This window comes from Phascolarctos cinereus, unplaced genomic scaffold (genome assembly GCF_003287225.1).
Source record: "Phascolarctos cinereus isolate Bilbo 61053 unplaced genomic scaffold, phaCin_HiC Scaffold_726;HRSCAF=1367, whole genome shotgun sequence".
NCBI classification, from domain to species: domain Eukaryota; kingdom Metazoa; phylum Chordata; class Mammalia; order Diprotodontia; family Phascolarctidae; genus Phascolarctos; species Phascolarctos cinereus.
In genome coordinates, this window is record NW_027556098.1 from 384,084,062 (window position 1) to 384,098,956 (window position 14,895).

The following is a 14,895-nucleotide window of genomic DNA, read 5'->3' on the forward strand; positions in this document are numbered from 1 at the left end:
AGATGTTCAAATCTTTATGAAACTGAGGCACAATTGAAATGAATTCAGTGAGCAATTACTAAGTGCCTACTGTTTGTCAAGCCTTCTGTATACAAGGACAAAAATGAAAGAGTCCCTGATCTCAAGAAACTAACATTCTACCAGGAAGATACAATAGATACAGACAATTAAATACTAAATACCAACTTGGCAAATATAATTTATGGGAAAGAGAGGTGATGAGGGAATTCTAGAAAGACTTTGTGTAAGAGATGGCATCTTAGTTGAGCCTAGAAGAAGCTAGAGATTCCAAGAGGCAGAGGTGAAGAAGGAAAGCATTGCGGGCTCAAGGAAAAGCCTGGGCAAACACACATGGGAATAGCGGATGGAATATTTTATATGGGGAATGGCAGGTAGACCAGTTTACATGAAATGTAGAGGGCATGAAGGAGCATAATATGAAATATATCTGGAAAGGTGGGCTGGACCCTAATAGTAGCCAATATTTACATAAAAGTTTTGGTCTGCAAGGCACTTTCCATGTATTACTTTATTTGATCCTCACAATCTGTTCTCTGAGTTATAGATATCTTTGTTATCTCCATTTTACAGATGGGGAGACTGAGGCTTAAATCAGGTAAGTGAGTAATTTTTTATAAATTTCTTTTTTTATGAGGCAGTTGGGGTTAAGTGACTTGCCCAGAGTCACACAACTAGTAAGTACTACGTGTCTGAGGTCAGATTTGAATTCAAGTCCTCCTGAGTCCAGGGTCGGTGCTCTAGCCACTGCACCACCTAGCTGCCCCCTGATTTTTTTTGACACCAAGTTCAACACTATCTCCTCTACACCATGCCATGCCATGCCATGCCAAAGAAGCTTGGATTTTCTCTGAGAAGTAATGGGGAGCCAAAATAGCTTCTTGATCAGTGAGGAGACATAGTTGGATTTGTACTTTAGGAAGACTACTTTAACAGCTCTATGAAAGGTGAGGACAGCTAGGGGGCACCATAGTGCATAGAGCACTGGGTTTAGAATGAGGGAGACTCATTTCTGAGTTCAAATCCAGCCTCTGACACTTACTAGCTGTGTGACCCTAGGCAAATCACTTCTCCCAGTTTGCCTCAGTCTTTACATCTGTAAAATGAACTGGAGAAGGCAATGGCAAAAAACCATTCCAGTATCTTTGCCAAGAAAATCCCAAATGAGGTCGTGAAGAGTCAGATATGACTGAAAAATGACTGAACAAAATGAAAGATGAATTGGAGAGAGGAGAGACTGGTAACGCAGAGGCTGATTAGGAGACTATTCAAGAACCCAGGCAAGGGGACCCATCCTGGGGCTTGAGTGTGCTGAAGCCAGCTTGGATTGCCTCGAGAGCCAACTGCTCCATTTTCAGTGGGAGCATTTATGCCTTAGAAATCAGCAAATGCTACAGATCAGGGCCTGATTCACTGTCTTGTTGACTGCTTGGGTTTAAGAAAGCAATGGAGAAAATATTGATAATGTAGATGACATTTAAAAGTGTATTGTATGTACTTTTTTCTTTTTGTGGAGAGCCAGCTGTTAAACTATGCACCCCTGCATAGAATGGCCTTTAATTAGAATGTTTAATTAATTAATTTAATTTAGTGGCTTTTAATTAGAATCAAAGGGATGGATACAACAGCTATGATGGAGGTTGAATAGATAAGAGCCCCATCTTGTTTGACCCCCTCGCTTTACATGTAAACCCCCCAGCTTTCCTCGTAGGTGAAGAAGCTAAGTCTTGAGAGGTTAAAAGATGTGACCAACATCATGCAGGTAAATATGAATCTCGGGAAGGGTCTGAACCCAGGTCCTCAGATTCTAGAGACAGTGAGCTTTCTACTTGGGAAACACTGTCTCAGTGGGTAATGACCACACACATACAAATGGCCAACGGGAAGTTGATACCCAAAATAAATAAAGCAACACCAGAAGCAGCAGATATAATCACGGAGCCACTGTTAGGCTCCACAATCATGGGGGGGAAAGCAAGAGATCATGGGAAAAGATCATGGGGGATGAGCAAGGTATTGCTGTTCACATTTTCTAAAAAGGGAAGAGAACAAAATCTGCAAACTATAGGCCAGTGACCTGAACTTGGGTTCCTTCACAGAACAAATCCCCTTAGTGAAAGGATTGGTTTTGTAAAACTTGTACTCAGTCAAAAGGCCAGATCGAAGGACCTAGAAGACCACATGTGGCCTCAAGGCCGAAGGTTCCCCACCCCTGGTAGGCAGTCAAGGAAACAATAAACCAAGCCCTGATTTGGAGCATTTGCCTAAAATATAACGATCGGCTCTCTGAGCTGGCCCCAGAGCACCCCTGGCTGAGTGGGCCACAAGCTTAATGAGTCACCAGGGTGATATATCAGCTGTAAAAGCTATGGCAAACTTGGGCCACATTAAGGAGGCTGTAGCTTACTGCAACATGGGGGCGAGAGTTCCTTTATGCCCCCACCCTGGTTGTGTTCACTTGTGGGCAAAACGATTTAAGAAGGAAACCACTGTCAGACAGAACGTTCAGAGGAGGGTTGAGAGAGTGTCTCAAATCCATGCTAAAGGGGGATTGGCTGGAAGTATTAGGGATGTTTGCCCTGGAGAAGAGAGGGAGTGGACTTGGCCTATTTGATCCCTGATGACTAAGCCAAGAGAAATGGGTAGAAATGACAAAGAATTCCACTGAAGCCTGAGGCCAGGAGCAGTTTTCTGACAATGAGGACTACCCAAAAGGGTAACAGGACACCCAGAGTGATGGGGGTGGGATTCCCACGTAAGAAGGCTTTAAGCAAAGGATGACCACTTGCCAGGCTGGGTGGACAAAATGGCCACTAAGGCCCCTTCCCAACTGAAATCCTGTGTGATTCTGTCACAGGACAAGGGTAGCTGGGCAGGAGAGTGTAAAGTTGAGGATGACCATGAGAATGCAAACCTGGATGACTAGAAGAGCAAAACTTAGAAGAATAGGAGAAGACATTGGCCTGGGCACGTGCTGAGCTCGAGAGGCCTTTAGAACATCCAAATAGAGATGTCCAGGGGTGCTGTTGGACATGCTATCCATGTCTTATTTTACAGATGAGGAAACAGAGGCCCAGAGACATAAAGTGGCTTCCCCGAGGTCATACAGGGGGCAGACCCAAGATTTGAACCCAGATTCTCCAATTCTAGTTCTAGCATTCTTTGATTTAGTGGGCATCTGCATGGCAAGGGTCATTAAAATGATGGGAGTTGACGAGATTACTAGGAGAAGAGTGGGTTAAGGCAAACCCTCAGGTAGACCAAGAAGGCGCTTTCCACTAGGTAGGAAGAGAACAAGGAAAGAAGTGTCATGAAAACTGAAGGAGGAGAACGTGTCCCAGGGAGGGGAGAGGGTCAAAAGTGGCAGGAAAGTCAAGAAAAATGAGGCCTGAGAAAGAGATCACCAGCCACCTTGGAGAGAGTGGTTTCTATTGAATAGTGGAGTCAGAGGCCAGATGGCAGTTGTGTTTTATTTAGACTCAGACTGTTAAAGCTGGGAGGGCCCTTAGGACACAGAATGTCAGAGCTGGGAGGGCCTTTAGAACACAGCATGTCAGAGATGGGAGGGCCCTTAGAACACAGAACGTCAGAGCTGGGAGGGCCCTTAGGACACAGGATGTCAGGGCTGGGAGGGACTTTAGAACACAGAATGTCAGAGCTGGGAGGGCCCTTAGAACACACAATGTCAGAGCTGGGAGGGCCCTTAGGACACAGAATGTCAGAGCTAAGTGGGCCCTTAGGACACAGGATGTCAGAGCTGGGAGGGCCCTTAGAACACAGAATGTCAGAGCTGGGAGGGCCCTTAGGACACAGAGTGTCAGGGGTGGGAAAGGTCTTAGAACACAGAATGTCAGAGCTGGGAGGGCTCTTAGGACACAGAGTGTCAGGGGTGGGAAAGGTCTTAGGACATAGGATGTCAGAGCTGGGAGTGCCTTTAGACACAGAGTGTCAGGGGTGGGAAAGGTCTTAGAACATAGATGTCTGAGCTGGCAGGGACCTTAGAATACAGGATGTCAGAGCTGGGAGGGCCCTTTAGAACACAGAATGTCAGAGCTGGGAGGGCCCTTAGGACACAGAGTATCAGGGGTGGGAAAGGTCTCAGAACATAGGATGTCAGAGCTGGGAGGGCCCTTAGAATTTTGAACATAAAATACTGTAGGCAAAGGACACCCTAGTCTAACCCAGTTATGCTGACAAGAAAGCTGGGGCCCTGAGAAGCTACAACTCGATTTTACAAGGGGAGGAAACCCCAACTTCATTGCAATAAATCAAGGCCGAAGCGTCAGGGACTGAGTCAAGCAGACAGCCCTGAATTTCCCGCCCGCCTCCCTCTCTCCAGGTGAGCCCCCGCTCAGGATGAATCAATGGGGAAATCGTGCCAACCACAACAGGAGCTGTCCCCAGCTTCACCCTCTATCTTGCTGATCATCCCCCAAAACAAGGAAAGAGGAAGGACGAGAAGAGAATCACCCCAGCCACCCTGTATTGACGCTTAATGGGGACCTGTTCATACAAGACAGCCCACCTCATTCTCTGAGGATGTCACACTCCTGACTCATGCCCTTTTCCAGGCACCCTCTGCATTACAGCTCTCTGGCAGCTGGATGAACTGGAGGTCACAGAATAATTACCAGCAGGAGATGAGAGGAAAAAGCTGATGTTCGCAGAAGCATAGAGGTCAGCACGAGGGAAGCGATTGGCCAGCCCTCTGCCCTGCTCAGACCCCTTCCAGGAGACTATATGTAGTTGTAGGAGTCAGGTTTAATTTAAGAAGGATGCCAATAAGCTGGAAAGTCCAGGAAGCTCCTTCGGAGACAGGACAGGAGGCAGCTCTGTGGTACAATAGATAGGGTGGCTCTATTTGGGGTCAGCATGATATCAGTTTGAATCCAGCCTGGGACACTTCCTAGCTGTGTGATCCTGGGCAAGTCCCTTGACCCTTCTCAGCCTCTGTATCCCTACAGAAAAGAAATAGCCTGTACCCTCAAAAGCTTATAGACCACTCTGGGTACGTGGTAGGCTGGATCTGTTTTTCAGCTAAGGGTTGCAATGTAGGGGACTTCTGAGGTCTCTTCTAACTTGGAGGTTCTGTGAAAGGAGTAAGAGGCAGGAACTAGGCCTGTGATTTATTTGATCTAGGGAGCTTCAGGTATGGGAACTCCCTCTACCAATGCAGGTCTGTCCCTAAGATACTAGAAGGTAAAATGATTACCTGGGGTCACCATTCAGCCAGTAGGTATCAGAGGCGGGACTCCTGGTGCAGGTCAGCTCTCTTTCCCCAACACCACCATCTCTTATGAGCCCGTAAACCAACATACAAACAGAAAGAGACAGGTTTCCAAGACCTTTCTGCCCAATCCTCCGTCTCTGGGGATCTGGCTGGTGGCTTCTAGGATTTCCTCGGGGTCTGAAGACCCCGAGCTCAGTGGGTCTCTGGGCCAGCAGGATCTGCAGGAGCTTTTCCTCCACCAGCCTGGACTGTCTCAGTGTAGGTTGGGGAACTTGCTGGAGAAATCCCAAAATGACTGATTTAAAGCCCTATAAAATGAGTCAGCCTGGGTCTGGCGAGGCAGAGAGCCTGAAATCCTTTCATGACCAGAAGCAGCATGGCTTCCTTCTGGTTAGGGTAGAGCCCTGGAGGAGCCAGGGAGTCTCATCCGAGGGCCTGCCCAGCACATAGGTGGACTAGACCATCACTGGGAGGTAGGAGACTTGGCTTCCATCGCCAGTGACATTCTGGACCCCGGGCTCTTCATTTGTAAAATGAAGGTGCTAATCTACACATTACTTTGATGATTTTGTGCTTTTAGGAAGCCACCCACCCCCCCTCAAACACAACTACCCCTCTGGCTGAGACTGAAAGTCTTCCACTAGAGACTCACTCTTGGGTCTTGACGTTTTCCATTCTCCTAGATACAATGCAAATTATCACTGGGAGGGATAATATTCTTTTTTTTTTTTTTTGGTGAGGCAGTCGGGGTTAAGTGACTTGCCCAGGGTCACACAGCTAGTACGTGTCAAGTGTCTGAGGCCGGATTTGAACTTGGGTCCTCCTGACTCCAAGGCCGGAGCTTTATCCACTGCACCACCTAGCTGCCCTGAGGGATAATGTTCTTATTGGTGTTAGATGAAATGAAGGGTGGTCCTCATTTGCACAGGGTTTAGATGGGCAGAGGACTCCAGAAGTTGACCAAAGGCAAATTTCAGCTGCTTCATAATTCTCCCCCCTTGGCTTGGTGAATGCCTGAGATTTGTCGTAGTGAGGAAAACCCTGGAGCCTGGATTTGCTTCACAACTCCACCACTGGCTGGCTTTATGAACTGGGGCAAGCCACTCTGGACCTCAGTTGCCCCATCTGTAAAATGGAGCTATTGTGCTAGATGTGATATGAGGTCTCTTCCAGGTCTGGCATTTTGGATTCCAAGACTAGCCTCACCAGTCCTGACTTCTTTTCTCAGGTCTATCCAAGTTCTAACATCCTGTCTTCTAAGATCCCTTTGAACTCTGATGTTTTATTTTCTAAGGTGTTCTAAGGTCCCCTCCAGCCCTGACATCCTGTGTACTAAGGGCCCTCCCAGCTCTAACATTCCGGGTTCTAAGGGTCTTCCCACCTATGATATCCTGTGTTCTAAGGTCCCTCCCAGCTCTAACATTCTGTGTTCTAAGGAACCTCCCAGCTCTGACATCCTGTGTTCTAAGGTCCCTCCCAGCTCTAACATTCTGTGTTCTAAGGGCCCTCGCAGCTCTAACATTCTGTGTTCTAAGGTCCCTCCCAGCTCTAACATTCTGTGTTCTGAGGGCCCTCCCAGCTCTAACATTCTGTGTTCTAAGGGCCCTCCCAGCTCCGACATTCTGTGTTCTAATGTCCTCAGTCCTTACATTCTATGTTCTCAGGTTTCTTCCTTGGCTGGCATTCTGTGATTTCTATGGCAGCCATGAAGTGTTTTCATGTAATCACCAACCATTTTTGAAGCACCTATTCTGGGCAAGGCCATGTATGGAATGAAAGTAACCCCCTCTGCCCTTCCAGCGTCATCCCAAGCTTGGAAGTGGATGAGAAGGTCAAGCACAAATCTCTTGTCTTTTCTCTTGATTTATTGCTCAGTATCAGCATCTGAGCCAAAACCACAGGTGACACATTCAGGTATGGAGAAGAGCAAAGCCATCCTTGGGGCTCCGCTGTCTGGGCTGGCAGTCACTCCTCACTGCTCTGCCAGCTCCAGCTGCCATCTTTGTTTGGCTGCATTGCCCCCAGAAGCTCCCCATCCTCTAGTACAAAGGTCTTAGAAATAAGACCTGCTGAAAAAACCCCACAGCAGGGCTCAGGAAGGATCCCCCCATGTCCCATCCTAGACCCGATAGACTGTCTCCAGCTAGTTGGATGCAGCTGCCAGCCTTTTCCCCTTTGGCATCATGATATTGGTGTGTGGAAAGAGAACAGGGCTTATAATGAGGAAAGCAGAGACTGAATCCCAGCTGAGACCCTTACTGGCCTTGTGACCTTGGACACATCATTTCACTCCTCTCTAGCCCAAGTTTCCTTATTTGGAACAACAGGGAAATATTCCAATCCATACTTCACAGTGCCATAAAAATGAGATTTATCTTTTTTTTTTTTTTGGTAAGGGGGATATGATTTAGATCTGTGATTTCAGGGGTGTGGGGGAACTCCCAGAGTGAAAACTCCCCGTATCAATGCAGATAGGCATCTTTTCTCTATCAGAGTCTGAAAGAGTTGCTTAGGAGACTGAGAGATCAAGTGATTTGTCCATGGGCTCACACAGGCCTGTGAAACTTGGACAGTCTACCAGTATCTTGCCAGGAAACTGAATTGGAATTGTCTTAGGAATACTCTGAAGATCACCTGGCGGGATAAGGCACCAGACACTGAAGTTCTTTCTTGGCTAAATTGCCAGGCATTCAAACTCTGCTTCAGAGTGCACAACTTCGATGGGCTGGCCACATTGTGTGAATGCCAAACATATATTTGCCTAAAAGACTATTTTATGGAGAACTCACACGTGGCAAGCACTCACACAGAGGTCAGAAAAAGCAATGCAAGGACACTATCAGAGTCTCTCTTAAAAACTTTGGAATTGATTGTGTGACATGGGAGACATTGGCCCAGGACCGCCCAGCATGGCGTGCCCATATCAGAGAAGGTGCTGGTGCTCCATGAGAGCAAAATTGAAGTAGTTCGAAGGAAATGTGAGATGCACAAATTTAGAGAATGTACCCGACCTGTGGGAGAGCAGCCTGAGCTTATACTGGTCTGATCAGTCAAGTGGGACACATTGTAACTTATCTAACATAATAATGTCATTTTGGGCCTCTTGAAGAAGGAAAGATAACCAATCGTGGCACACAGCTAATATGTGTTAGAAGTAGGATTTGAACTCAGGTCTTCCTGAGTCTAAGGCTAGCTGTCTACTTTATTAATACAGCAATGTATTTTATGATAATTATATTAACATATTATTGTGATAATATATATTATATTATCACATTAATGATATAATAGCCATGAAGGCCAAATATTTGAAGGTCTATGGGGTAGAAGAGGGAGGAGGCCTGTTCTCTTTGGCTTCAGGGCACTGACAGAGGCACATCGAGGATTGGTGCCAAGAGAAGCTTCCCGACAGGTGGAGTTGCCCCAAAGTGGAATGGGCTGCTGGGGAAGGAGTGAGCTGCCTGTTACTGGGGGTCTTCAAGGGAAGGCTAGATGACTGCTTGGGTTCATTGCAGAGATAATGCTTGTTCTGGTATGACTTGAACTGTATGCCCTCCAAGCTCCCTTCCAACCAGGAGATTCCATGACTTTTCTTGCTTTGGAAGATGTCTCTGCCTCTGAGGCCCCTTTTTCTGATTGATCTGTTCCTCCTACAGCCTCCATTTTGAGGAAGTGCCCGGGCCAGCCATGCACATGTCTTCATCCCTCTCTGGTCTCGGATATCTTCCCTTCTCTAACCCTCCCACCCCTGGCTTTTCCCTTTTGTAGGTTGTCTTTGCTCATTATCATGTAAGCTCCTCCAGGGCAGGGACTGTCTTTCTTTTTGCTTCTGTATCTCCCTGTACTTAGCACTACTACACTTGGCAAACAGTAAGTGCTACATGCTTGTTGACTTTTTCCCTATTCTCTATCTCATGGAATTCCTGGTATCTCTAAATTCCCAAGTGCTTTTAGGTTTTCAGACCAAGAGTCAAATTCCTGATTGCTGGATGACAAAGGGAATCTTGTCAGTCTCTTAGAAACCTACCTTCACAGTCACACTTCAAAATAAACCCATTTATTTAGAGGCCACTGTATGCAAGACCTTGAACTCAGTACTAGGAGAGAGATGGGAAGATATACAAGATATAGCCCATTCCCTCTAGGAATTTAGAGCCTAGCAAAGGGACACTGGATTTGCTCAGAACAAAAAGAATCTTGGTCGATGCCTCTGCTATGAATCCTTCTCATTCTAACTTGCAGGCCCTGCTCTGAGGACTCAGCTGACAAGGGACGTGTTTACGGCTTCCGCTTGGTTTTTCAGACCTTCTCGTGCTAGGAATGATCTTACTTCTTAGTTCTATTGGTCTGCTGGGTTGGAAGTAAGTGGACCAAACTAAATGTGGCTTGAGAATTTTTCCTTTTGCCTGGCGGTGTGAGCCTGCTCGGGGCTCTGGCCTCACTGACGGAAGGAGACGATATCACCATGACACAACGCTATAAGCTGGCATTTTTCTGAAGAGGAGTTTACAAAAGGAAGAAATGGCAGGTGAATAGTTTGGGGGATTCATTGTGAGTCTCAAACCTGTGAAACGTGGGAGGCAGCATAAGATGAGGTCATGTTGTTTCATAGAGAGGGAGGACTTGGTCTCTGAGCTTTTCAGCTCCCAGGTAGAGAGCTAATGTAGGGAAGGGACTATAGGGAAAGGGCTTAGTGTTTCCAGTGGGACTCAGTTTCTCTCAAAGCTTCCTAGGTTTGTTTGCTTTGTTGAATTTCCATCATTCAGGTGAATCTTCCACATGTCTCATACTGAAGTTCCCAGGCAGAGGAGAGGAAGGAGGGAAGGGAGCCAGCTCAGGGCTTCATGTTCCACCATTTGAAGGGGAAGGGCTTCCGGCGGACATTGGTGCCACAGTGTACCTCTCCATGCAGCATGTGGTAGGGGGTGAAGTCATCAATGAAGTTGCACTCAAGGCCCAGTGGCTCCAGCAAGGATCGGACCTTCTCCTCTAGGCAGCAGCGCCCATTGATCATAGGCCCAAAGGGTTTGGGGATCCCCAGGTACTTCCCCAACACGAGCATGTTCACCTGTAACCACAGAGTGGAAAATCAGGGATGTTAGAGGGAAAGGCGTCACATCACCAAGGGCACTCATGGCTACACAGTGCTTCTAATATCCCACCAAAACCATGCTGCTCCTCTACTCCATAACCTTTGGTGAACTTTAGCACTCCTCATGGCTCAATGAATAAAGGATCCTGGCATTCAAGGCCCTTCCCCATCTGCTTCTACACTACCCATCCAGCCTTATCTCATACAACTCCTTTTCACATTTCTTCAATTTCAGTCAAACTGGATTCCTGTTTCTCATCTTGCCCTCTCACATATTTGTGCTTTTGTTCATTCTGCCATGACCTCTGATTCTTGTAACAGTCTTCTTGTTCCCCTCATGGACTCTGACTCTGTAGAAGCTCCTCCTTTCCCTTTTTCTTCTATCAACAGTTCCCTGGCCCCACCAGATTAAAGTGATCTCCCATCCTCAGATTTCTCCCAGCACTTAATCTCTCTAGCCCATCCATAATTAAAGCCTGATTCCAGAAAGCCTTCCCTCCTCTCACCCCAATCAGCTAAGACCTTGTCCTCAGTCAGCAGAGGACTTTGTTTTCACCTCTCTAAAGCGCCAATCATGGAGTATTGTATTTTAGAACTATTTGGATTGGAAGACTCCTTTCTATCCTTACTAGGGGGCTGCATCAGGTTAACAATGGAGTCTAAGCCAAATGTTTCAGTTTCCTCATTGACACAAGGCATCATAGATTTAGAAATGGAAGGGATCTTAGAGACCATCAAGTCTGACTCCTTCATTTTACAGATGAGAAACTGAGGCCCAGAGGGTTTAAGAGATTTGTTCATAGGACAATAGTCTTAGAACTGGAATATCCTTAATGACTATTTAATCCAACTCCTTCATTTTACAGATGAGGAAACTGAGGCCCAGACAGATTAAGTGACTTATTCATAGGACGATAGACTTAGAACTGGAATATCCTCAGTGACTAATCCAACTCCCTCATTTTACAGATGAGGAAACTGAGGTCGAGAAGGGAAAGTGCCTTGCTTGAGGTTATACAGGTGGTATAGGGTAGGGTTGAGGTTCCAATCCAGGCCCAGAACCTTGTTGCTTCTAACGTGAAGGCCACTCCTCTTCCTGTGTGTGACTCAGGACCATAGGAAGGGTGGACCTACTTCTTGATCCCCACTCCCACCTATACGCTTCACCTCTATCACACTTCCCCCAAATGACCTCTTTGCTCTATTCCCTTGTACCACCCTCTCCTCCAGTATCTACAAGGAGGAGCAGAGTGATGCATTGGAAAGAATACTGGATTTGGAGTCAAAGACCCTGGATTTGAATCTTAGCTCTTCCACACTCTCTACCTGTGTGACCTTAGGTGAGTGACCCCATCCCTCTGGGCCTCTGAAAGTGTTGGGCTCTATGACCTTCAAGGTCTGTGATCCCGAGGACCTGTCTCCAGGTCATTCCCTTCACTCTTTCCAATGGTTCAGTGCCTGACTCACTGTCTTCTTCTCACCCTCATCCTCTGCCATTCTGCACATAGTAGGTGCTCAAGAAATGTTAGTTTTGTTTGTTGTGTTCTACATACTTATTGTATATAGCCCACATTTCCTCTATCCTCAATTAGTCTGTTCCTGTGCATAACTGTTAGCATGTTAACTCCCCTTCTTGAGAGCAGAGACTGTCTTCTGCCTTTCTTTGTATTTTCAGTCCTTACTATGGCACCTGGCACATATAACAGGTACTTAATAAATGTCTATTGACTGACTGACTGACTGTAAGCTCTTTGAGGCCACAAACTATGTCGGAGTTTATTTTGCTATTACAAATGCCCAAGAAAGTGCATTGCACATAGTAGGCACTTAATGGATTTTTGTTGAATCGAATGCTTCCTTTGATGGAAGCTTTGCAGACGGTTCCCTGTGACCTATTGTCATTTGCAGTCTATGATTATGTAAGGTGGGGCCAGGATGGGCAGAAGAAAGGTGGGCTGGTAACCATTTGGGGCGTTTTGAACTTATTTGCAAGCTTATCTTAAAAGTCAGCTACTGCTTTCACAGAAAGATAGGAAGAGGAAGTGATGTTGAGGGTTTCCAAACAAGGCTGAAATGTGGGGGCAAAGGAGATTTAGCTGAAAAGAGGAAGGAAAGAACAAAGGAAGCATGACAGGAGAGGAAAGAAGCTTGTTATCTTTCACGTCCAGAAGCATAGGCCTGTATATCAGGAGGCATCTCTCAGAGTCCAGCCTGACCACAGGGTCAGCAAATGATCCGGTGAAGCCACCTGCCCTCCCTGTATCCTTTGTACATTCCCCCTTGAAGGAAGTCTTCCTGTAAAAGAGCTCAGAGCTTCTGGAAAGGAGATAGTGAAACATGGTGAATTATAGTGCTGTAACTGGCCAGCTCAGGAAGACCCTGGCCCACCCACCACCACCACCATCATCATTACCATCATCATCATCATCATCATCATCTTCATTCTCCCCCTGGTACTTCCTTCCCTGGTCATCCTCTTACCATCAGCTTTGCCTCCTGTACTAGAAACTCTGCCCTAGAGGAATTAACTCTTTCAGTGCTGATGTCTCCCTCTCCCTTTGATTGCCTCCATCACACACCATCTTACCAGTTCTGGAACCATAATCAAATCAACTTTATCATAAAACGGATGTGTCAATCTACTTCTCTATGGCTTTATAACCTGGTAACTTTCTAAACACAAATACCTCTACCTGACTACCACTCTCCTATAGATAGATAGATAGATAGATAGATAGATAGATAGATAGATAGATAGATAGATACATAGACAGATAGAAGATAGGCAGATAATGAATATAGATATTTAGAAGATATAGACATTGCTTCCTTCTATTAAGGTGAAAGCTTGTTGAGGTCTTAGCTTATATGCTGACATAACATTATTTTGCTCTACATGTAAGCGAGCATCTACACAATGCCTGTCATACAGTAAGCACTTTAGAGCCATTTTTTATGAGTATTTGGAGGGGTTTGGGGGAGAGCTTAAGCAAGTCACTGCTTTCATGATACAGTAAGGACTTAAGAAATGATTCATTGACTTGGGTCACAACCTCCCTGAGCTTCAATTTCCTCATCTGTAAAATAGAGATAATAATCCCTGTAGGGCCTACCTCATGAGGCTCGAGTCAGATAATGAGCAAAGAGCAATGTTAGAATGCTGGATAGATGTCAGTTATTATGAGGAAAGGTCATTCAGGGTCAGGTTCTGGGATGCTTTATAGCCTGCCTGCCTGCCTATAGACAAACTGGCCAAAAGAGTAACTTCTCTTGGTTTATGGACCAGCCATCAGGCCCCCGGGAAGGAGTTTGGTGCAGCAGAAATGTCCCTGCATTGGGAGTCAGATGACCTGGCTTAGACTGCCCCCTTGCCACTTACTACTTGCATAGCTTTGGATGACATACTTCCTTTTCCCAGGTCTCTGTTTCTTTATCTATAAAATGAGAGGACTGGACCAGATGGTCTCTGAGGCCCCTCCCAGGATTGAATCTGTGATCGTAAAGTTTCTGATTCTTCTTCCAAGTCCATTCTGATTGCTCATTATGGCCTTGTTGGGATCCTTGTTCCTTCTCCAAGAAAACAGATAAATGACTGAACCTCATGCAGGCCATAGGAAACCCTCTGGGACATAAGAGAGAGCCCCAGGCAGTCCAATGGGGACAACATTTGAAGCAACTCAGTCTAGTGGAAAGATTTAAGCTTGAACCTCAGCTTAGCCACTGACTAACTTTGTCCTTCTGGACAAGTCACTTAACCAATCTGTGCCTCAGTTTATACTTTATAAAATGGAGGCAGTGTGATATAATGGGGTGGAAGGAAGAAGCTCCAGTTTTGGAATCAGGAGACCTGAGTTTGAATCTTCGCTTCACACCTGTGTGAATTTGAGCAGGGTGCTTGTTTCTTGAAACCTCATTTTATTCACCTGTAGAATGGGAATACTAAAACCTGAACTCCCTCCCTCCCTAGGCTGTCCTGAGGACCCAAGGACATGGAAACAAGTGCTTTGTGAACCTTGAAGTACAATGGAAACACTGGATTGGATTTAGCCAGAGGCAGAAACTGAAATCAGGCCTTCCTGCCTTCCAACTGGGATGTCTTGGAGTTTTCCACTAAGCCCCTTCTCGGCTACTTGTCCCATCCATGCCAGGTAAATGTAAAACACTTTCCCCTTCATTAAGCAGGATGATAAGGCTTGCCTTACTCCCTCCTGGAGCTGTTGGAAACTTAGGGAGATGTTATTAATAATTGGGACTAATAATCCCAGCGACATTGGACACCACCATTCATCCTCCCGTTCTTCCTCACCAAGTCAGGGAAAAACGCCACTGCTTTCCTCCTCTCCGTTTTGAAGAGCTGAGGGATGTCAATGATGTCTCGATCTACCAGGCCCAGCTCTCGCTTCAGAACCTCTCGGTTCCAGTCGATGCAACTCTGGGAGCATGGGCAGTGAGCATCGAGGGAAAGACAAGGAGAGGCAGAGTTAGTGGAGAGAGAAGGAAGATGAAACCAAAGAACGATTCGGCTCCAGGAGAGAACCCACAGACCGCTTAAGCG

General features: G+C 46.3%; 1 protein-coding gene across 1 annotated transcript in view; it reads right to left on the bottom strand.

The window, feature by feature from the left end:
* Positions 1–9,639: 9,639 nt before the first annotated feature.
* LOC110198406 (protein-arginine deiminase type-3) overlaps positions 9,640–14,895 on the bottom strand; it is a 49,052-nt gene continuing 43,796 nt past the window's right edge. Inside the window, exons 15-16 of the mRNA XM_020972674.2 lie at positions 14,647–14,772; positions 9,640–10,316 (exon numbers count right to left, since the gene is read on the bottom strand). Coding sequence (XP_020828333.1) covers positions 10,083–10,316; positions 14,647–14,772 — 360 coding nt within the window. The 3' untranslated portion in view covers positions 9,640–10,082. The remainder of the gene's footprint in view (positions 10,317–14,646; positions 14,773–14,895) is intronic.